General features: G+C 45.0%; 1 protein-coding gene across 7 annotated transcripts in view; it reads left to right on the top strand.

The window, feature by feature from the left end:
- The window catches only part of NAB1 (NGFI-A binding protein 1), a 317,129-nt gene that overhangs the window by 108,170 nt on the left and 184,162 nt on the right, over window positions 1-24,797 (top strand). For all 7 annotated transcript variants that reach the window (XM_068244922.1, XM_068244923.1, XM_068244921.1 and 4 more), the window contains one exon: window positions 22,726-23,561. In XM_068244922.1, coding sequence (XP_068101023.1) covers window positions 22,746-23,561 — 816 coding nt within the window. In that variant the 5' untranslated portion in view covers window positions 22,726-22,745. The remainder of the gene's footprint in view (window positions 1-22,725; window positions 23,562-24,797) is intronic.

The following is a 24,797-nucleotide window of genomic DNA, read 5'->3' as shown; positions in this document are numbered from 1 at the left end:
AATGCTCACTGCGTCTGATTATGAGACTTCTGGGTCTGTTCACAGCCACGATTCCGGCTGTTATATGGGCTCAGTTTCACGGCAGACTATTACAAAATGTTCTGTTGACAAATTGGGACAAGTCCCAGGATTCGCTGGGTCTGCGAATTTCCATTCCAGACCCAGTAAAGATGAGTCTAAAATGGTGGTTGCAGCAGGAAAATTTGCAGATGGGGAGATGGTGGAGACAGACGAACCCAATAAAAATTTTCACAGATGCGAGTTCATGGGGCTGGGGGGCAACAGCTCTGGGACAACACGCACAAGGCTCTTGGCCACAGACTATAAGAGTAAAGTCGTCCAATTTCAGAGAACTCAGGGCAGTCTGGGAGGCACTTCTAGCATTTCAAGAAATGATAGAGGGGAATCATGTGTTAATTTTTTCCGACAATATTACTACGGTGGCTTTTTTGGCAAAACAGGGAGGAACCAGGTCCAGGGACCTAATGTTCCTATCCTCAGAAATCTTCAGTTGGGTAGAACACAAAGTTCTATCTTTATCTGCAATCCATATAAAGGGAGTGTTGAATCTGGAGGCAGATTTTTTGAGTCGTCAGCAGATTTTCCAGTCAGAATGGAGTCTCCATCCGGAGGTTTTTTGTTCAATTTCAGAGATATTCAGCACGCCGGAAATAGATCTCTTTGCAACTTCGGAAAATGCAAAGGTGGATCGATTTTTCTCCCTGCACAGGAGCCCAGGAGCTCTGGGATTGGACGCACTCAGTCTCCCATGGCAATACAACCTATGTTATGCCTTCCCTCCTCTAGCTCTAATACCTCAGGTTCTGATAAAGCTACAAAAAGAAAGGGTGAGATTGATCTTAATAGCCCCCAGATGGCCAAAAAGACCCTGGTATGCAACTCTGTTGAGGTTATCAGAGAAAGATCCGTTTCCCCTTCCAGATCGACAGGACTTGTTGATGCAGGGCCCTCTGAGCCATCCCAAGCCCCAGTTATTCAAACTGGCAGCTTGGATCCTGAAAGGGTAATTCTGAGAGGTAAGGGTATTTCAGAGAAAGTTATTGAAGTGCTCATGAAGTGTAGGAAGCCGGTAACTCAGAAAATTTATCGGAAGGTCTGGAAGGTCTTTTTATCATGGTGTACTTCTAAAAACAAAGATTGTAAGCTGACTAGTTCAGTCCTAGATTTTCTTCATGATGGTTTCGAGATGAAGCTGGCACCCAGTACCCTTAAAGTGCAATGCTCAGCACTATCTATCCTGTTAGACAGGCATCTAGCTCAGGAAGAATTAGTGAAGAATTTTTTCAGGGCAATTCAAAGATCGACTCCGATTAGGCAAAAGATTTTTCCTCAATGGGATTTATCCTTAGTACTCAATTGTATTATGAGGCCTCCTTTTGAGCCTATTGAAGAGATTGACATTAAGCTCCTTTCCTTTAAACTAGCATTTCTGATAGCTATTACATCGGCAAGGAGACTGGGGGACTTACAAGCATTGTCAATTAAAGATCCCTTTTTGGTAATATGTCCAGATTGTGTTCGTTTAAGATTAGACCCAACCTATATCCCAAAGGTTTCTTCAGAATTTCATCGTTCTCAGGAGATTATTTTGCCCTCCTTTTGTGATAGACCTTCCAATGACAAGGAAAGGGAGTTTCACTGTTTGGATGCGAGACGCACGCTTTTAGCATACCTGTCTAGGACCAGAGAGTTTAGAAAATCGAATAATCTATTTATACTATATACAGGAAAAAATAGAGGGCAGCGGGCATCAAAACAAACTATAGCCAGATGGATTAGGCAGACTATAATTCTGGCCTATCAGGCTAGTAGCTGTCCAGTACCTACCAATATTAAGGCCCATTCAACACGTTCCTTGTCCACATCCTGGGCGGAAAGAGCAGGGGCAACTATACAGCAGATCTGTCAAGCGGCAACCTGGTCGACGACATCCACATTTATCAAACATTACAGAGTGGATGTGCTATCTCAGCAGGATCAGTCGTTTGGCAGAAAGGTGCTCCAAGCAGTTGTCCCTCCCTAGGTGAGAAACTGTCTTCTAAAAAGACTTCTTGTCTATCTCTCCTGTTGTCCCGGATGACGGTTAGAGAAATACTCCTATTAGACCTACCGGTAATGGAGTTTCTAAGCGTCTTCCGGGACAACCCTTATAACCCGGCCCTAGCTGGGAACACCTTTCTATTTTTTCTATATCGGTTAGATGGATCACTAGGGGGTGTATATATTTTTTCTGCTATCTTCATTTCTGGTGGTTTCTAGTAGGTTCTACTTATAGATGCACTGAGGAATGAGGGTGGGCGGGGGCTTTTAATGCTTCTTGATTGATCGTTTCCCCAGATCCGGAGGAGGGACCGGATCTCCTGTTGTCCCAGGAGACGCTTAGAAACTCCATTACCGGTAGGTCTAATAGGAGTATTTCTTAACAAAATCATAATCTATAAAATTAGCGGCAGAACCCGAGTCTATATATGCCTGGGTAGACCGGACCTGATCTTCCCAGGAAATAGAACAAGGGATTAGTAACCGATTATCAGGTAGAGGTAACACTGACTCGCCTAGGGTAGTACCTCTAGCTACTCCTAGGCGGCAGAGTTTTCCGCCTTTTTAGGACAGTTCTGTACTATATGGCCTTTTTCTGCGCAATATAGACAGAGCCCCTCCGACCGTCTCCGATTTTTCTCGACCTCTGACAATTTAGAATGTCCGATCTGCATCAGTTCATCCTGAGGAGGAGAAGGGGTAGGAGAGGTGACGGGAACAGAGTTTACAGGGCGTCTACCACGAGCTTGCCTTTGATAACAAATACGGCGATCTATTCTTATTACAAGTGAGATCTCATCATCAACAGTCTTGGGTTTAGGATGACTTACATCCACAATGGGGTCGGATAACCCAGATAAAAAACAGTCTAATAAGGCAAACTGTCCCCACCTAGCCAAAACTGCCCATCGTCTAAACTCTGCAGCATAGGTCTCTGCGGTGTTATGTCCCTGTCTGAGATTTTTAAGTTTCCTCTTAGCAGTGACTGCAATATCTGGATCATCGTATATGATAGCCATTGATTTGAAAAAATTCTGAACTGAAGATAATGCCTCATGACCACTAGGAAGACTGTAGGCCCATGTCTGTAAATCCCCTGATAAAAGTGTTTTAACCACTTAAGCCCAACTGGACGAGATTTCTCGTCCAGTTGGGCTGCGCGCACTCCCGCGGGTCGCACACGCTCCCGCGGGCCCCCCCGTGCGCGCCCCCGCTGCTGGCCGCTAGCCCACCGATCAGTGAAAGGGATTATAAATCCCTTTCGCTGATCGGACCCCCCGGAGAAAAGCCGACAGTGTCTCTTCAGACGCTGCGGCTTTTCTGAGCTCTGGTCTCCTTTCTTCTGCCTGGGAGCGAGATCGATCGCTCCCAGGACTTTTTGATTCTGGCCATCTTGTGGCCAAATAGCAAATTACACCTAAAAAAAAAAGTTTTAAAAATAAACATATAAATATATTAAAAAAAAAAACCTGTTTACCTCCCACACCAAAAAATACCCACATACAAGTTTAAATTAAAAAAAAAAAAAATTACAATAAAAAAAAAAAAAAAACATAAATAGTTACCTAAGGGTCTGAACTTTTTAAATATGCATGTCAAAGGAGTATATCAATATGATTGAATAAATTATGGGCTTCTAAACAGTGATGGACGCAAAACGGAAAAAATGCACCTTTATTTCCAAATAAAATATTGTCGCCATACATTGTGATAGGGACATAATTTTAACGGTGAAATACCCGGGGCATATGGGCAAATACAATACGTGAGTTTTAATTATGGAGGCATGTATTATTTTAAAACTATAATGGCTGAAAACTGAGAAATAATGAATTTTTTCCATTTTTTTCTTATTCTTCCTGTTAAAATGCATTTACAGTAAAGTGGCTCTTAGCAAAATATACCACCCACAGAAAGCCTAATTGGTGGCGGAAAAAACAAAATATAGATCAATTAATTGTGATGAGTAGTGATAAAGTTATTGGCAAATGAATGGGGGGTGAAAGTTGCTCGGATGTAAAAAAATTTCAACCCTTCGGGCTTAAGAGGTTAATGAAGGTTACCCTCTGACTCTCAGTCCCTGATGAAACAGGTCTCATCTCAAAGTAAGAGAGGCAGCGGTTCCTGAAATTCTGAAAATCAGATGTGTGGCCTGAAAATTTTCCCGGCATAGGCATTCTAGGCTCTATAACTGGAGGGTACTGCACTGGTCCAGTTGCGGACCACCCCAGACAGCTGAGTGATCTGAGTCTGTTGGGTATTGACCAATACGGTTAGATTATCCACTGCTGTGGTCAAGGCCCCAACCTGGTTACACAGTGCGTCCATAGACATTTTGGTCTGCTGTTCTGTAACGATATGTGTCAGCAAAGATCAGAATTCTGATTATTAGGTGATCTGCAGTATCACCTATAATGCAGATATATACCTGATTATATGGTGATCTGCAGAATCACCTATAATACTGGTATATAGGAAGCTGATGTGACAACAAATAGCAAAGAGTGATTGGTGCAACAGTAGTTCTTAAGCAATACCTCACCAGAGGAGCTGGTGGGCACTAACAGTACAGTGCCCCACACCAGAGTCAAGGGCTGGTGCAACAGTAGTACTGATGGTTTTGGCAATACCTCACCAGAGGAGCTGGTGGGTACTAACAGTACAGTGCCCCTCACCAGGGTCAAGGGCTGGTGCAACAGTAGTACTGATAGCTTTGGCAATACCTCACCAGAGGAGCTGGTGGGTACTAACAGTACAGTGCCCCTCACCAGAGTCAAGGGCCCTCTGGTGAGAGTAGAGTGGTCAGACAGATCAGGTTCGGCAGCAGACAGACAGATGCAGTACAAAATCAGGAGGCAGAGACAGGAAGGTATAAGCAAGCAGAGTCGGCAGCAAGATCAGATGGGCAGAGGTACAGAATCACTGAGCAGAAGAGTAGTCAGAACAAGCCAGAGTCAATGCACAAATAATAACACAGTAATGAAAATCTTTAAGGCTATCAAACAATTCCTATTTTGTGTGAAATCCCCGGTTTCCTTTTGGATCAAAGCACACCGGAACTATCTATGGGTCTGAGCGCTAACACAGAGCATTCGCAACAGCAGACAAGTTGCGAGTGATTCGGCCAGCCTTAAGTAGCAGAGGAGACCCCTCTGGCACGCCTCCTCCTATCAGCCAATGAGGAACGGCGAGCGTCTATTCTGACATCAGCCGACCGGCCGGTCAGCTGACGCGCCTCCTCCCTGCATAAAGGTCCTGTCTGTATGCACGCGACAAAGCAACCCTATGTGCAACTGACAGACCCGTCCTCGGCGTGCAGATATGAGGCACGGTAACATCGCTAAACAGGGAGCTGGAGGCAGCGGTGGTTGTCGCGCTGTTCACCGTGGCTGTCTCTCCAACATTTGTTACACCTATAAGATACTTTGCATATAGGTTCTTACTGCTTCTTATGCAATTTGTGATCTGTATCTGAAACTGCTCATTGTTCTATCACTGCAAGGTCTTGCATTGGCCGTTTGTCTTTAAAACAAAAAAACAAAAAAAAATCAGAATGTGCCAACACATTGTCAGTTTTAGAGATGGACCGGACCTCCGATTTTCGGTTCGCGAACTTCCGCAAAAGTTTGGTTTGCGCGAACTTTCCTGAACCGAAATAGACTTCAATGGGGAGGCGCACTTGGAAAACTAGAAACAATTATGCTGGCCACAAAAGTGATGGAAAAAATGTTTCAAGGGGTCTAACACCTGGAGGGGGACATGGCGGACTGGAATACATGCCAAAAGTCCTGGGGAAAAATCTGGATTTGATGCAAAGCAGCGTTTTAAGGGCAGAAATCACATTGAATGCTAAATTGCAGGCCTAAAGTGCTTTCACACATCTTGCATGTGTATACATCAATCAGGGAGTTTAATCCCTTCCTCCCTCTCCTCCTCTTCCTCCTCTTGTCTTGTCTTCCAGGGATTTGTAGGATGTCAAAAGCCAGCTTGCATACATTGGCCAGGAATCAAACCCAGGTCAACTGCTTGGAGGGCAGCTATGCTCACCACTATGCCACCAACACTACATGCTGAAGCCAGCCTAGCATGTACCATTATGATATACCCAAGAGAAAAATGAGCTTGCTTAGGGATTTTTAGGATGTCAAAAGCAACCTCACATACATTGGCCAGGAATCGAACCCAGGTCAACTGCTTTGAAGGCAGCTATGCTCACCACTATACTACCAACGCTACATGCTGAAACTTCTTGGAGCAGACTTACTTCCTCCCTCCAAAAGACACACATACATCCCCATAAAATAATTCAACAGCAACTGCATGCACAGTCTCTGTGGCACAATAGGTTAGTGCATTCAGCTGTTAACCGAAAGGTTGGTGGTTCAAGCCCACCCAGGGACAGCCTTGCCTTTTGCATTCAACAGTTGTCCAAAGAGAACCCCAGACAGCCATGTAGAATCATTACTTTCTCTCTCTGGGCTCGAACCACCAACCTTTCGGTTAACACCCAACACGCTAACTGCACCACAGAGACTGTGCACACGGTTGTTGCTAAACTATTTTATATGGATGCATGTGTGTCTTGTGGAGGGAGGAAAAAAGTCTGCTCCAAGAAATTTAACGCTACTTTAAACAAAACCTGTATACACATTTCTACATATTTCTATGATCCTTTCATGATGACAAAGGCCAGAAAGAAGTAGGCAAAGGAGTGCCCATTTTTCCTTCTGGCTAAGCGGTCTCACTCACTTTTTCCTACAACGAAGCATGTTCTGTACAGCAGCAGAGTGGCGCAGCGGAAGCGTGCTGAGCCCATAACCCAGAGGTCGATGGATCGAAACCATCCTCTGCTAGGTGTACTTTGGTTTTTACACCTTGCTTTTTCACATGGGCCAATCGGTGGCCATAGCCCCGTAAGAGAAAGTGTCATTAGGGCCTTGCTGTAACATAGATAGTAGTGTTCACTATTTCAACTAATTTACCCTTCTTAAACTTGAAGGTTATTTACAAACTTAAGCAGAGTGGTGCAGCGGAAGCGTGCTGGGCCCATAACCTAGAGGTTGATGGATCGAAACCATCCTCTGCTAGGCAGGATTTCATTTTTGCACCTCGCTTTATCACAGGGGCAAAACGGTTTCCATAGCCCTGTAAGAGAAAGTGTAATAAGGGCCCTGCCGTAACATAGATATTAGGGTAGCTAAGACTACTCCTGGGACTTTCTTGTGGTTGAAAAGATGAGTGAACTGTGACACCACACTTAAAAAAAACAAACCAAAAACAAAACAAAACAGCAAACAGAGAAGCTTCCCCATATTGGAGCATTGGATTTGGTAAAGTCTTAAGCCAATGTGTTGTAAGACACAAGTAAGCTTTAGGTTAGCAGGAATGGTTGCATGGCCACCTAGCTTTTCATCCTTCCCACCCTTGCCCTGGAATCCTTCAGACTTCAAATTGCTGTCCTTTGCTGTGTGTTACATCAGCATCATCTAGGGGGGCACATGATCTTTCTGAAGTCTTGAATTGAAGCCTGTAAGCAGTATCACCATGGGCTTGATTCACAAAGCGATGCTAATCTAGTTAGCATAAAGACTTTTGGGCGTGATAAGCATTGCACTAAGTAGGTTAGAACCGCTTTGAGGGAAAAACTCAGTTTTGCGCGCGCAAAGTCCGGTGCGTGCGAAATGTCGCATAGCTTTTAATGGCGTTGCATGCGTAAACATTTTAAAACTTTATGCGTGAGTTTATTTTATCACGCGTGATAATGGGCTTTTCACCAGCGTGCTAACAGTTAGCACGGCTTTGTGAATCAAGCCCCATGTGTCCCACTGCTTTCATCTAGCAAATAAGAAAGCTCCTTTTTCTCTTGGGTATATCACAATGGTACATGCTAGGCTGGCTTCAGCATGTAGCGTTGGTGGTACAGTGGTGAGTATAGCTGCCTTCCAAGCAGTTGACCTGGGTTCGATTCCTGGCCAATGTATGTGAGGTTGCTTTTGACATCCTACAAATCCCTAAGCAAGTTCATTTTTTCTCTTGGGTATATCACAATGGTACATGTTAGGCTGGCTTCAGCATGTAGCGTTGGTGGTATAGTGGTGAACATAGCTGCCTTCAAAGCAGTTGACCTGGGTTCGATTCCCGGCCAATGTATGTGAGGTTGCTTTTGACATCCTACAAATCCCGAAGCAAGCTCATTTTTCTCTTGGGTATATCACAATGGTACATGCTAGGCTGGCTTCAGCATGTGGCGTTGGTGGTATAGTGGTGAGCATAGCTGCCTTCAAAGCAGTTGACCTGGGTTCGATTCCCGGCCAATGTATGTAAGCTGGCTTTTGACATCCTACAAATCCCTGGAATACAAGACAGGAGGAGGAGGAGGAGGGTTAGAAGAAGGTGCAGGGGGAAAAAAAAGCACAAGAACAAGATTAGTTCTCAAAAAAGCTGTTGTGGGGTGCTATTTTAGGAATAACAATCAGCCAGGAGCAAGCTAAGAAGCTTACAAGAGCCTAACTAATCTTTCCCTGTGAGAGTCTGCCAGCAGCTTTCCCTTCAGTAATTACTACAGGGACACGAACGACTATAATTGCCAGCGCTGCCTGCCTTATATAAGGGGTGGGGTGGCTCCAGGAGATGGTGTAGCCTGATTGGCTACAACGGGCCTGTGTAATGATCCGCTCTGCTGTCTGCACAGACAGACAGACAGACAGCTTTTTGACCATTTTGTAGGTCTGAGTGCTGCAGGTCCCTGGAAAGGAGACCTGTCTTCACACTGCAAGTTTCAGAGTTGTTCTGCTGGTGAGGAATTTGCATTCACTTGTCATGCAAATTGCTTAGCTGCTTCCTTTGATGGCTTGCAGTATAAATACCTTTTGCTCCCAGAATTCCTTGCTGGTCATAGAGGTTTGTTCCTGCTAACTCACCTGGAGTGTCAGCCATTGCTATCTTAGTGTAGTTAATTCTTGGGGAGTGCTCCTTGCACTCCTATTTAGTGCAGTCAGGTTTGTGTTTAATTTGTACTGTCTATTCTGTCTTGTCTATTTGTAGGGATTGTCTTGTCGCCAGCGGCGGTCGACAGGAAATCGTTCTGTCTGTTGGGATCGCATTCGCCCTAGTGGTAGTGGCGGTGGATCCTTCTCTACTCTGTCTGGGAGTGTAGGCCAGAGCTGCGGTTGCTACTGGTTACTCCTTCTGTCTTGCGATTGTCTTGTCGCCAGCGGCGGTCGACAGGAAATCGTTCTGTCTGTCTGGATCGCATCCGCTCTAGCGGTAGTGGTGGTGGTTCCTTCTTTACTGTGGTTGCTACTGGCCCTCTGTCTGTCTTGTCTGGTACGAACGCTTGCTGTAGGCTCGGTGAGGGAACCGTTTTGCAAGCTATCGCGTTCTCTTTTCATTTTCGTGTTACAATGGTTAATTAGGGTGGCACGCTTGTCACTGGGCGCCTAACGCGCGGTGATCGTGTCTTAAACGCGTTCGCTGTTGCGAATGAGTGCGGAGTTCGCGTTTAGCTAGTGTTTGTTATTTTCCTTGACGTTCTGATCATTATTGTTTGCTGTGTCTCTCTTACTACACTTATGCTCTGTCTTTGCTTGGTCTTGTGTCGCTGTTAGCAATCGCCACTCTTGCGATTGCGTTCCCACTTGGTTTCCGCTGTTGTGTGTTTCACCGTCGCCGGGTGGTGACTAGATTGGTGGACACACATACATTCTGTCTCTGTGCTCACTTTTCTCTCTACAGGTGCATTGCACCAAATCTGGGTTCTATCGTTTAATACGCTTGTGGAGGACTTCCGCAGTGTCAGCGCACATCTTGTGCGCTGACCACGGAGATAATTCCACAATCGTTACAGCCTGCTGACTGTGATGTAGAGGGTCAAAGTTGACCCTAATGGTGCACTATGGGGGCGAACCGAACTTCCGGGATATTTCGCGTTCGCGAACCACCCAAAGTTCGGCGGCGAACCGTTCGGGCCATCTCTGTTCAGTTTAATACGGTTTACTGGAACCCTATATCAGCTGAGTTCTACTTGGCAGAAAATGGCCATGACATTTTCTTTATCAAATATAGAAAAGGCAAAGGTGTTTTTCTGCAAGGTGGCAGGGTTACATGCTGGAACATGGCTGACACGGGGCTCTAGTGAATCTTATTATACAGACGACATTCCAGCGACATTCTTTGTTACAAACTTTCAATCATGTAGATCAGTGGTTCTCAACCTGGGGTCCACGGACCCCTGGGGATACATCAGTACCTGCAGGGGTCCCCTGGGGGCCGCAGACAAAATGGCGGAGAACCACTGCAGCACAGTTCAGAATTGTATATCAGCTTTTAAATCTCCCCGTAGCGCCGCTATGCTCCATTCACAGGTGCTCATGTGGGAGATTTGTAATAGCCTAGCTCTGATTGGCCCAAATGCTGCATGTCACAGCAGCGCGTGCACCCACTTGCACCACCATCGCAGCCAATCAGAGCTGCTGCTGTGACAGGCAGCATTTGGGCCAATCAGAGAGCTAGGTTACTACACATCTCCCACATGAGCGCCTGTGAATGGAGCATAGCGTGCGCTGCGGGGAGATTTAACAGCTGATATTCAATTCAGCTGCCGTCTGATTGTGGGACCCCCCAAGGTGTTGAACTGGCCGCGGCGTCTAATAGACACCGTGCCAGTTCATTCCCCGCAGCCCCGCTCCAGCCTGCATAGTCTTCGGTAGGCAGAGCAGGGCTACGGGAAGATGGTGTCCGAAGCCCTGTACTGGAGACTATTTGTGTCTCCAGTACAGGGTTTCAGGTGCCATCTTCCCGTAGCCCTGCTATTCCATTCAGCGCGGGAGATTTGCAGGAGCAAGATTGTCCGGAGAGCTGCACACCAGAGGCCAGCCGGGTGAGGGGACTTCTGCCAGGTGAATAAATTATTTTTTTTGCAGGTGAAATGCTGCCCACATTGAGTTTATTTTCTGCTGAAATGCTGCCCACATTGCGATTTCTGCTGAAATGCTGCCCACATTGCGATTATTTTCTGCTGAAATGCTGCCCATATTGTGTTTTCTGCTGAAATGCTGCACACATTGCGATTATTTTCTTGCTGCCCACTGTACGGTTATTTTCTGATGAAATGCTGCCTGCTTTACAATTCTTTTATGGTGAAATGCTGCAGACATTTTGATTATTTTATGGTGAAAGATTGCCGGATTACGATTATTTTATGGTAAAACGCTGCCCCATTACAATTATTTTATAGTGAAACACTGCCCCATTACGATTATTTGGCACCTATGGGGGGGGGCCCCATCACTGGGGGGCCCAGTGATTTCTAGTTACGCCCCTGATTCTAAACTGTGCTGCAGCACATATACAGATTGTATGTATGCAATACATGGGGAATATAGTTTTTCTGGGTGGGGATGGTTGAGCATTTTTCTGTAGCCAGGAATAGAGGAGCAAGCCACGGGAAGGGGAGGGGAAGGCAAAGGAGGAGGCAGAGGCTCTTTCATCCAGCGCCATTTGCAGACTGTTGCTACATGTGGCTGGACGTGTGAGAGGGTTCTCTTGCTGCGTATCACTGTCAAAAATACTAATTGCAAACGCTTTTATAAAAGCTATTATTAGGAGAAGGTGCGTTGTTAGTAGTGAAGTGGATAGGTAGGCTGGTGGTGGTGGAAACAAATTGTTGGCTTTTCTTTTCAAATCTTTTTCCTTGCTGAGGTCCATAGATTTTCATTGTGTGTACTGTTATACTGCGTGACTAGTGCAAGGCAATCGTACTGTCACTCCTGCCCAGCGCAGATATACGCCTCTGCAGATATACGCTGTCAGCTGTCACCTCTGATATCAGATTTTACCAAAATTGCTACAAATATGCAACAGCAGATTTCGCATTAACTTTTTTTTAAAATTAAGTATGGACACAGTCCCTGCCTATCTCATTTGTTAACCAGGGACTACCTGTATTTCGCTAGTATTTGGCTCCACCCACATTATGTCCTGGCCACATCCACTTTTTTCACCCTTATTCGGTAGGGGGTACATTTGCTTAGGCATGACCCACTAAGGGGTACATGTGCTGAAAAGGTTGTGAACCACTGATGTAGATTACAGTATATGTAAATTAGAGTAGTCGGTGGAATCATAAATTGAGGAGTCTAAGTTAATTTTTGTATCGACTCCACAGCCCTGCTTCTGTTAAAGCTGAACCAAAAGTTTACTTTTTGCTTTGCACGTTATATGCAGTGCTTTTAAAAACTGAACAGGCAGCCTGAAATGTGCAACATTTTAAAATGCATGCTTCTAAGTTCTACAGATATTTGGCATTCAAGCCCGCTGATATGCCCCCTCTCCCCTGTTGTGCATAGATTAGTTACATAGTTATCACCTTCTCCTCGAGTCGCTCTGCTTCCAGCCCCTCCCCAAGACCATGATGTCAAGGTAAGGGGCAGTGCCAGAGAACAGGGCAGACATGGTTTTCTCGAGGAAGAGAAAGCACTGCGGGGACACGAAACTATACAACAGCTGCTCTGCTGCTGATTCTGCAATAAATGGAGGGATTACCAGGTGGAAAGATGACCCACCCATAGCCCTGCACTACCCAAGGCCAGCCTCTGCAACCTTTGCGGATATCCGGCCCTGACTGTAGCAGCTTGTTACTCATTTTTAACACTACCGTTTGAATCTGTTAGGAGCCTTGTGGAATAAATGTTTTCATGCGTGTTTAGCATGCCCCAATGTAAACAAGGCAAAGTAAGGTTTTATGTTAATCGTCACAGTGTATACAGCGGAATTTTTCAGCAGTAAAACATTGGAGTTTCACATGATTGTCTGCAATTCTCAATTGTTGTCCAAAATGGCTAAATCTGTAATTTGTCAGACGTTTTAAATTACTTTAGTAGTAGGCTGTGTACGAGGCTTTTGTGATACCACAATTATTGTTTGCTTTTGAATCACACTACAGCAGGGCTGTGGAGTCGAAGTCGAGGAGTCGGAGCAATTTTTGGGTACATGGAGTCGGAGTCAGGAAAAAAATGCTCCGACTCCTAATGAATTTAAACTGTAATTAAAATAGAAAACATGATAAAATGTTCTATTTCTCAGATAATAGTCATCATAAATAATTTATACATACAGTAATAGCTCTGCTTAGTCCACAAAAATGAAATGAATCAATCAAAAAATAGTTACTTGTGCTGCTTCAATAAAGCAGACCCCATATTTTTAAAGTCAGATATACATATCTGATTGTGACTGTATATATTATGTGTACACAGGAATCTCTTATATACACTAAATAACATCTATGCTGTAAGAATAAAGCCTGATGTGTAGCTGTGTCACTAACAGAGGTGGTGTAACGATCGGTGAAGCACAGAGAGGATCTGATTACCAGTGATCTGCAGTATCACAGGAAATACAGATGTATACCAGATTATACGTGATCTGCAGTATCACTGATAATCCGATATACTAGCTAACCTCTGTTCACCTGAGTAGAGTGTAGTGTTTGGTGTAACTGTAACACTTTGAGGACTAGGCCTCAGTGCAGCAAGGAGAACTGCACAGATTCCTTCCGCAGACTTGAGCTCTCCAAGACGGGAGGAGTCAGACTGACAGTAGGAAGGACAGACTGAAAGCAACCTTCAGGAGGAAGGATCACTAACAGAGCGAGGAACCGCCTCTAACAGTAAGGTCGGTTCTCGGGGTCGGACAAGCCAGGTCGTACACACACGGACAGATAAAGTACAAGATCAGGAGGCAAAGGCGGAGTCTAAGTACAGGCAGGGTTCAGCAACGGGATATCAGATATATCGGGGTACAAAATCAGGAGGCAGAAGCAGAGTCAAAGAACGAGCCGGGGGTTCGGCAACAGAGTATCAGAAATATCGAGGTACAAGATCAGAGTTCAGGAGGATAGTCAAGGCAGGCAAAAGTCATAACAGATAATCACAATCAAACTAGTACTTTAGCTATCAACAGAATCTAGTTAAGTGTAGGATTACAGCTCCAGCTGGTCCCGGCACACTTGCGGATCTGACTACGGATCTGGGTGCTCCCACATATGTGATCGCACGCCAGACAAAGAGCAAGTGAACAACCAGCAGTATATATACTCTAGGACCTTTCCAGGACCTCCCTAATTGCTGGTCCAATGGGAGCAGTGGAATTTGTCAGCTGACCCAGCTGGTCAGCCGACACCCTTCTAACTGCTATTTAAACTCTGCCTCTGTGCTCGCGCGCGTGTAAGTCTGAATCTTGGTGGACTATCAGTCCCAGCCACACCAGTACTGTTTTGCAATGTATCTAGTGAACTGAGTGCGGGAGCCGCCTCCAATGCGGATTCCGCCGTTCCCAATGCGGATTCCGCCGCTCTGCCTAAGCGGCATGCAGCGTTTTTTCCGCGTTGTGACGCCATGCTGGACGCGGAAACAGCCGCCTCGCCTTGAGAGACAGCGGCTTTTCCGCGTTTCATCACAGGTGGTCAATGAGATGGAAATAATTCTGCGCTGATGCTGGTTTATGCCAATTTGTGCACTCCCTTTGCTTATGAAATCAAATAATTTGATATGTTGTTAAAATCTGGGGCTTCCTCCAGCCCCCTTCAGGCTTATCTGTCCTCCTCCGCCACCTGGATCTTCTGCTATGAGTCCCGGTAATTCAGCCAGTTAGTGCAGTCCGGCCGTGTGCCGCTCCCACAGCCGGGAGCATTCTGCACCTGCGCAATAGTGCTGCGCAGGTGTAGTACGCTCCCGGCGGTGGAGTGTGTGCATGCGCTCTACGCCCGACTGGCTCAAGTACCTGGACCCATAGCAGAAGATCCAGGTGGCAGAAGAGGACAGAGAGGGACTGATTAGCCTGAAGGGGGCTGGAGAAGGCCCCAGGTATGTATAAAACGTTAATTTCATCTGTCTCAGGTTTACTTTGTTACACAGTAGTACTATACATATGCACTCCCCACAGAGCTGCAGGGAATCCACTGAGAATGTTGTGCACATTGAACACAGAGGTGTCGTCTATCACCCATAAACCTGGTTCAGATTGTACCTGAAGAATGTGTAATGCTGGGTACACACTATGAGATTTTATGGTCAATTTACTGTCAGATCGATTATTTTCAACATGTCCGATTTGCTTTCCGAGCATTTTCCGATCGATTTCCTATTAAAGGTAACGGAAAGCGATTGGAAAATGCTCGGAAATCGATCGGAAAGCAAATCGGACATGTTGGAAATAATCGATCTGACAGTAAATGGACCATAAAATCTCATAGTGTGTACCCAGCATAATAGAGGAAGAATCGCCTCATTCCCCTGCAGAGTACCTGCACATCACTACATGTACCCACAGTTACATTGCCCAGGGCCTGATAGATGTTCTTTGTTCCTGTCTGTACCTTCTACAAGATACAATACAATAATACAATACAATAACATTTGTAAAGCGCTTTTCTCCCATAGGACTCAAAGCGCATAGTTGTGTCTCAGATTAATACAGGGTTGCAGGCTGGGTTGTGTTACAGAGGAGATAGTCAGATGTTCATGAATGCCAGACTAAAGAGGTAGGTTTTCAGTTTGGACTTAAATGCTTCCAGTGATGGAGCTGTCCTGATTGGGTGTGGCAGGGAGTTCCAAAGTGTAGGGGCAGCATGACAAAAGGCTCTGTCTCCAAAGGTTTTGAGGTGGACTCTGGGGGTGACCATGGTGTTGCGTCCTTTTGATCTAAGATTGTGGAGGGTGTGATGCAGTTGCAACAAGTCCTTCAGGTATCCAGGGCCCAGATTGTGCAAGGATTTGAATGTCAGTAAGCCAATCTTAAACAGAATTCTCCATTTTATCGGTAGCCAGTGGAGTGAGCTCAGGGTTGGTGTTATGTGGCAATGGCGGGGTTGGCTCGTTAACAGCCTTGCGGCGGCATTCTGTACAGATTGCAGGCGGCGTAAGTCTTTCTTATGCAGGCCTGTGTAGAGGGCGTTGCAGTAGTCTAACCTTGATGTGACGAAGGCATGGACTAGGGTTGGAAGATCCTCTGAAGGAATTAGGTGTTTAATCTTTGCAATATTCCTTAGATGAAAGAAGGAATGTTTCACAACAGCTGAGATTTGATTCCTGAAGCTTAATTTCCCAGAACGTCTCAAGACAGCAACCCTGAGATATGTCTCCCTCCACATTCACTGGACAGGAACTAGATTAAACAATTTGCATAATTAGATAGGCAGGGCATACACACACATATATATATATATCGTCATGTCCTTACCCCCTCAGTTGTTTTCCTGTCCAGCAGGATGCTAGATGTAGGGGGTAAGGCTGGCCACCCATGTGAGTCCACAGGAGCCGCGGCTTGTGTGATTCCCCTTGTCGGCGCTGGCTAGTTGCTCAGCGCGGGATCATGCTGTGCGCACTGGCCTCTCCCCTTGTGCTATGTTCGGAGGACAAGCGGCGTCTGAATCCGGAAACTACCCGCCCTAGGGTCACGTGACAGGCGCCTCATGTGACCGGAAGTCGGAAATCCGGAAGCAGGAAGTTCCTGGCCCGGCGTGCGTTCCAGCGGCCATTGCAGCATGGAAATCAGCGTCGGCTGACACACCAGTCTCAGCTGCAGGGGATTGCCGGGAGGAACGCTAAGGGGATTAGCACAAGAGGTAGGAATCAGCATTAGGTTAATGCACAATGGGTGGGCTTAAGCAATTATGTTAAACGGCTATTTAAGCTGATGTCCTAGTCTCACTATGCGTTTGACTATGGAGGCTGCCTATGGATCTTCCTCCCAGGGCTCTGTGGAGACAAGTTCCGTACCCTCTCTGGTATGTAACATTTGAGGTGATTGTTTACATATCCTTAGGAGAGTTATTAGGCTTGGCTGAGCTAATGGCTGGTATTTGTTTTTATTTCAACCTAAAATGGAAAGACCAGTTTCTAAGTCTGAATCCAAATCCGGATCAAGACAAGACAAAACTGATAAAGCTGATAAGCCTGACAAGCCTGATAAACTTGATAAACCTGATAAAGCGGACAAGACTGCATCACATGCTGGTTCTAGAACAACGCATAAATCAGGGAAAAGATGTGCTATATGTGGAAATTATATGTCATCTACCTCAAAAGTATTATGCCAAGATTGTACTAAAAAGGTGGTTAATGAGGAAACCCCCACTATGTTAGAGGAATTGAAAGGATGGATTAGATCTGAAATTTCTTCCGCTGTACAGACTATCAGGGCCCCAGAAGCGGCAGTATCGAATGTACAAATGTCTTCAGTGCCGGTAGCAGTCTCTGCGGTCCCAGCAGAGTCAGAGATCCCAGGGCCTTCAGGTTCAGTTCCTTTAAAAAGGAAGAGGAGAGATGCAGATTCTGAAGATTCAGAAATGTCAGAAGGGGAATTGGATATTTCATCTCTGGAAGAGATACCCTCAGAGACTGAAAAATCTGCTGATAAAACTATAAAGAATCAAAAGTTTGCTTTTTCCACAGACTTTATAAGGGAATTATTAGCAGCCATGCATGAAGCCATGGGTATTACTATAGAGCCAAAGACCCTATCTCCATTAGACCAGATGTATGAAACTTTGTCAGAACCCCAAGTGACTTTCATTCCAGTACATAGTAGCCTTAAGGGAATTATTAGGAGTGAGTGGGATAACCCGGATAGGAGGGCTTTCTGGCCTAAATCACTAAACAAAAGATATCCTTATAGTCCTGAAGACCAGAAGTTTTGGGGCTCTGCACCCAAGCTAGACCCATCTCTCTCTAAAGTATCCAGAAAATTAGATCTTCAATTCGAAGATTTTGGTTGTTTAAAGCCTAGGTTCTCAACGTGTGGTACGCGTACCCCAGGGGGTACTTCTGATGGTTCCAGGGGGTACTCGGGCTTGATATACTTAACCAAGAATAACAAATTTAGAGTTTTAGAAAATGATAAATCTTATTTTAAACAACCCCAAATTAGTATTTTAGCTAATTAAAAGCAATAGTAAAGGCCTGGAAATGGTTTAGAACCAATTATAATGTACTACGATCAAATATATATTTGTCAAGGGGTACTTGTGACAATGTTTACTATGCTAGGGGGTACTTGGTGAGTACAGGGTTTTAAAAGGGGTACACACCGATAAAATGTTGAGAAACACTGGTTTAAAGGACCCAATCGATAAAAAGATGGACAATATCTTGCGAAGAGCATGGGAAGCAGCATCTTTAAATTTCAAACCCTCTATTGCATCCACAGCGGTAGCAAGATCGTTAAAAATTTGGTTAGTAGAGGTCCAGTCTCAGATAGCCTCAGGGGTATCTAGGGAGGAAATTTTGAATTTTTTTCCCAACATTTTTCATGCAACAAATTACCTATCAGATGCTGCTGATGATTCAGTTAGGCTCACAGCAAGAACCACAGCCCTGGTTAATTCTGCCAGAAGAGGAATCTGGGTGAAAACATGGCAGGGAGATACTTCCTCTAAGTCAAAATTGTGTAGTATTCCATGTGAAGGAGGCTTGTTATTTGGAACCAAATTAGAGGAAACACTTGAGAGGTCTGCTGATAAAAAGAAGAATTTCCCATACAAAAGAAAGATTTTCCGTCCTAACCGTTCCTTTCGTGTTTCAGGGAAAAGCGAACAGGAAAACAAAGGGAACCAGAGAAGAAGATGGATTCCCAACAAGTCCCAACGTTCCAAACCCAATGCTCCATATACCTCGGCAGGTCAACCAACAAAACAATGACGCCAGGATTCCAGTGGGGGGCAGACTAGCTCATTTTTTCGAACATTGGCAGGTAAAATTCAAAAGCAAGTGGCTACTGGACATTATTCTCCAGGGATACAGAATAGAGTTCATAGCCCCACCTCCATCTCAATTCTGGGTGACCCCTTCCCCAAAAGCTCCAGTTCAGGCTCATGCCCTCCAGTCAGAGGTAAACTTGCTATTGGAGAAAAGAGTCATACGGAGAGTCCCAAGATGCCAGGAAAAACTGGGATTTTATTCCCCAGTCTTTCTAATAAGGAAACCTCAAGGGAGTTACAGGTTCATCTTAAACCTAAAAAAGCTAAACACCGCAGTAAGGTACAGAAAGTTTCGGATGGACAACATCCGCTCAGTATTAAATCTACTACAAGAGAGCTGCTATCTGACATCATTGGATCTGAAAGATGCGTATCTGCATGTGCCGATTCATCTGCACTCACAGCAGTTCCTGAGATTTGCAGTGGTGTTACAAGGAGAGGTAAGACACTTTCAGTTTGTCGCCCTTCCCTTTGGGTTATCATCGGCTCCATGGCTATTCACAAAAATCATGGCAGAACTCTTAGCAGAACTTAGACTTCAGTCGGTTCAAGTGATATCTTACCTAGATGATTTACTTATATGGGGACCTTCTGTTGAATCGGTGGGGTCCCAGACTCAGTCCACGATAGACTTCCTTCAGTCACTGGGGTGGTTAATTAATTGGGAAAAATCATCTTTTCAGCCTCTCCAAAAGATGGAATTTTTGGGGTTTGAAATATGTACCACTAATAAGAGACTGTTTCTACCTGATAAAAAATTTTCTCTGTTGTTAAAATCTGTTCTCTCCTTTCAGAATCTGAAAACAATATCCCTGAGGAAAGCGATGGCCTTGTTGGGCACAATAACCTCATCTTTCCCTGCAATACAGTGGGGTCAATTACACTCCAGAAGTCTTCAGAGTTGGATCCTGTCGAAATGGGACAAGCATTTCTCCTCTCTGGACAAGAGATTTATAATTCCTTGGAGTGTCAAGCAGTCACTACTGTGGTGGATGGAGCCACAACATCTGATAACAGGGAATCTTTGGGAGTTTCCAACCCAGTGCATCATAACGACAGACGCAAGCTCTTGGGGATGGGGAGCGCACCTGAACTCTCTGACAGCTCAGGGAAAATGGTCAAGCCATATCAGCAGCAGGTCTTCAAACAGCAGAGAGCTGCAAGCAGTTTGGGAGGCCATACTGGCATTCAAAGTACATATATCAGAAACCCATGTGACGATACGTACAGACAACAGTACAGTGGTGGCGTACATAAATCACCAGGGAGGTACAAGAAGCAGGTCGCTGCAACAGCAGGCGTCAAGGATTCTGCATTGGGCAGAACGCAATCTCAAATCTATAAGAGCAGTTCACCTAAAGGGAACACTAAATTGCCTAGCAGATTACCTGAGCAGATTCAATCTGTCCCAAGACGAGTGGAGTCTCAACGACCAGGTGTTTCACCAGTTAACAGAATACTGGAAGATTCCTCAGGTGGACTTATTCGCCAGAAGGAACAATGCGAAATGCCGGAGGTTTTGCTCCCTTTGTCCCCAAGACGAGCCGTGGATAGTAGATGCCTTCTCGATCAGCTGGAGCCATCACAGAATGTACATTTTTCCGCCTCTACATTTGATTTCCAGAGTACTGAACAAAATCTATCGAGACCAGGCGGAAGCAATCTTGATTGTCCCGTATTGGCCAAAAAGACCGTGGTTTGCTCTGCTACAACGATTAGCTTCGGATCATCTGATCCTTCCAGACCAAGAAGACCTGTTAACTCAGGGACCGGCGGTGCATCCCAATCTGAGCCTTCTTCATCTTTCAGCATGGAGCCTGAATGGCAAATACTGAAAAGTAAGGGTTTTTCGAATAAATTATCGGAAACACTGTTACAAAGTAGGAAGAAGGTGACGCGCCAAATATACTCTAAAGCCTGGAGGGTATACAGCAATTGGTGTGAGGTGAATTCTAGAGACACTGGTCATTCCAATTCAGTTTTAGAATTTCTTCAACAGGGTTTCCAAAAAGGTCTAAGTAGTAGTACATTGAAAGTACAAGTTTCAGCATTGACAGTCTTTCTTGACAGAAAGTTGGCAGAAGAAGAAGATGTCATCAGATTCTTCAAGGCACTCAAAAGAATTCGACCAACGATTCATAACAGAGTACCGTCTTGGGATCTGAACACTGTTCTGCAAGGGTTATGTGAGCCACCTTTTGAACCACTGGCGGATAGTTCTGATAAACTTTTAACTATCAAGACGGCCTTTCTTCTAGCAATAACATCAGCCAGAAGAGTGGGGGAATTACAGGCACTGTCAATTCTGGAACCATATTGTGTTATAAGTGACGACAGAATTACACTTCGTCTGGATACATCTTTCCTACCCAAGGTGGTCTCGAAATTCCACAGGTCTCAAGAAATTTTCCTGCCTTCCTTTTGTAATAACCCTTCCAATCAGAAAGAACAGAAGTTACATTGCCTAGATGTCAGGAGATGTGTTCTGGAGTATCTTCATCGTACTAATTCCTGGAGGATTTCCAATGCATTACTAGTGTTATTCGCCGGAAAATTCAGGGGTAAACAGGCCTCAAAATCAACCATAGCCAGATGGATCAAACAGGCTATATCTCTGTCTTATGCTCAACAAGGCAAACAGCTGGCTTCGACTGTCAGAGCTCATTCTACTAGAGCAGTATCAACTTCCTGGGCAGAGAGGGCAGGAGCATCAGTTGAGCAAATGTGCAAGGCAGCCACCTGGTCAAGTCAGAACACCTTTGTGAGACATTATAGGCTAGATGTATTGTCTAGTGCCGACTTAACGTTCGGCAGGAAAGTGTTGCAGGCTGTAATCCCTCCCTAAATATTATTCTTGTTTATCATCTCAGGGTTGCTGTCCTGAGACATTCTGGGAAAGCCCAAAATTACTTACGGTAATTTCTTTTCCAGAAGTCGGAAGGACAGCACCCTTACTACCCACCGCTATTTATATTAAAAGTTATTGGAAGCATCATTATGTGCGGAGTCTTTTTTATTAACTGAGGGGGTAAGGACATGACGATATATATATATGTGTGTGTATGCCCTGCCTATCTAATTATGCAAATTGTTTAATCTAGTTCCTGTCCAGTGAATGTGGAGGGAGACATATCTCAGGGTTGCTGTCCTTCCGACTTCTGGAAAAGAAATTACCGTAAGTAATTTTGGGCTTTCCTATCAATCAGTACTCCCAGGCTGCGCACACAGTCTGAGTTTTTCAGGTCTGAGCTCCCTATCCTTAGCGGTGTTGGTTGAGACTGGGGCTACTTTGCTGTTGAGCCCTGGCCCTCGATAACAAGAGCCTCAGTTTTGTCAGCATTAAGTTTTAGCCAATTCATATTCATCCACTCCTGAAGCTCAGCTAAGCATGAGTTTATTTGTGGAGTAGGGTCTGTGATGCCAGGTTTGAAGATCTCTTACCAAGGACTAGTTTTAGTATATGACTAAAAGTATTAGTGGCAGAAGATCCACCGGATATCCAGATAACTGGTATTGTTTACAAGGGAATAAATATACCAGCCTCCATATCCCTCTCACTTCAGTTGTCTTTTAAAATTCCTAAGCGTTGGCAGTTAAGAGATGCACTTCATGTTACATACTTTCAATCAACAAGATTGTAATATGCAAATTAGAGGAGTTGGAGTCGAGGAATCCTAACCTGAGGTGTCTGAGACGGGGGATTTTTGTACCAACTCCACAGCACTGCACTACAGTACTTATTTTCAAATGGTTATCACCCATCAAAGGTCATGACAGCAGAGCATTTTATGGCACATTTAAGAGGTTTTTTTTTTTGTTTGTTTTTTTGTGGCACTTAACATATTGACAGAAACAAACAATTCCAATCAAAGCTTACTTGTTTATACTTGTTTATTTTTTTTCTCCAGGCTTATCGCACTGATCAAACATGGCAACTTCATTACCTAGGACACTAGGAGAACTTCAACTATATAGGATTTTACAACGAGCCAACCTCTTGTCTTACTTTGGTGCCTTTATACAGCAAGGTGGAGATGATGTCCAACAACTTTGTGAAGCAGAAGAAGATGAATTTCTTGAGATAATGGCACTAGTGGGAATGGCTAGCAAACCACTACATGTTAGAAGACTACAGAAAGCTTTAAGAGATTGGGTTACAAATCCCAGTCTCTTCAACCAGCCTTTAACATCATTACCTGTAAGCAGCATTCCAGTGTGTAAGGTTTCAGAAATGTCACCTTCTTTGTTAGGACTAAACGTCAGCAGCTATGAAAAGAACAGTAATATCAGAGAATCACACCTGAAAATTCCAAAATGTGTAGCTGCAAGCTGTGTACAGAGTGTTGCTCCTGTAAAAACAGAAGGCATATGCAATTCGCCATTGCAGGTTGACAGTGAAGACGGTTATTGGCAAAATAATCAAACTACAGAGAGTGAACATAGCCTATCTCCAGCTGATCTTGGATCGCCAGCATCAGCTAGAGATACCCCCGAGACATTGGATGCTGCTGCAACATTGTCTATAGCGGAGTGTGTTCAAAGAATACGCCCATCTTTGCCAAAAAATGATCTGACTGAGGTTAAGGAATTATTGAAAAATAAGAAACTAGGAAAAATGATAGGACATGTTTTTGAAATGCTGGATGAGGACCCTCACAAGGAAGAAGAAGTACGTAAATACAGTGCAATTTATGGGAGGTTTGATTCTAAAAGAAAAGATGGAAAGCACTTAACTCTTCATGAGGTAAACCAGTAGTACATAAAAGTTGTGCTCAATTTTGAATTGAAATAAATTATGATTATATGAGTTGAGGATAACTTGGAGATATTGCAGCAAAATGCTTAAAGAGGATCTGTAACATGAAAAGATCCCCTGAGGGGTACTCACCTCGGGTGGGGGAAGCCTCCGGATCCTAATGAGGCTTCCCACGCCGTCCTCCATCCGTCAGGGGTCTCGCTGCAGCCCTCCGTGGAGTCCGGGCAGCGGTGACGTCAATATTTACCTTCCTGGCTCCTGCGCAGGCGCTCTGACGGCTGTCGGCCTCCGAACTACACGGAAATACCCGATCGCCGTCGGATCTGCTCTACTGCGCAGGCGCAAGTTTCCTGCGCCTGCGCAGTAGAGCGGACCCGAATGAGATCGGGTATTTCCGTGTAGTTCGGAACGGAAAGCCGACACAGCGCCCACGCTGGAGCCAGCAAAGGTAAATATTGAACTGACAGTCGGCACAGTCGCCGGCTGTTCGGAGGGCTGCGGCGAGACCCCCGTGGGACAGAGGACGGCGTGGGAAGCCTCATTAGGATCCGGAGGCTTCCCCCACGTGAGGTGGTAATAATAACATGCGGCCCAGCCAGCTAATTTTCCATCTTCCACAAATCTTCCAATCTTCATATACTCATGTAGGGAAATATAAACAGCCAACAACGATCTCTGGTGCAGAGAACACCCAAGTGCTCCCACACTCTTCCTCACCACAGTGTGAACCAACACCAGGTATGGGTAAACTGCAGACTAATAACACAAGCCTCTCACCGAATCAATAGGCTGACCCAACACTAATTTGTGGAAGAAACTAGTGATCATTGCTGCCTATGGATGTGGATTGGAATATTTAAATGCAAGCGCTTATGCTGGTCTGTGCTGGGTCAGCCTGTTGATTCGGTGAGAGGCTTGTGTTATTAGTCTGCAGTTTACCTGGTGTTGGTTCACACTAGCGGTGAGGAAGAGTGTGGCAGCACTTGTGGTGTTTTCTTTGCAAAACATACTGCACCAGAGATCGTTGTCTGCTATTTATATTTCCCTACATGAGCACATGAAGATTGGAAGATTTGTGAAAGATGGAAAGATAGATGGCTGGGCCGCATGCTATTACTGCTAATCTTTTTAGTTTAGCCTGGATATCTGGTGAGCTTAATCGGTTACTAAAGTTTGAGGGGAGCATTGAACTCAGAAGAGTATTTAAAGAGACTCCGTAACAAA

The sequence above is a fragment of the Hyperolius riggenbachi genome, chromosome 7 (assembly GCF_040937935.1).
Source record: "Hyperolius riggenbachi isolate aHypRig1 chromosome 7, aHypRig1.pri, whole genome shotgun sequence".
Classification (NCBI taxonomy): Eukaryota; Metazoa; Chordata; class Amphibia; order Anura; family Hyperoliidae; genus Hyperolius; species Hyperolius riggenbachi.
Note: the sequence above shows the minus strand (reverse complement) of the source record. Positions and strands in the feature narration are given on the sequence as shown.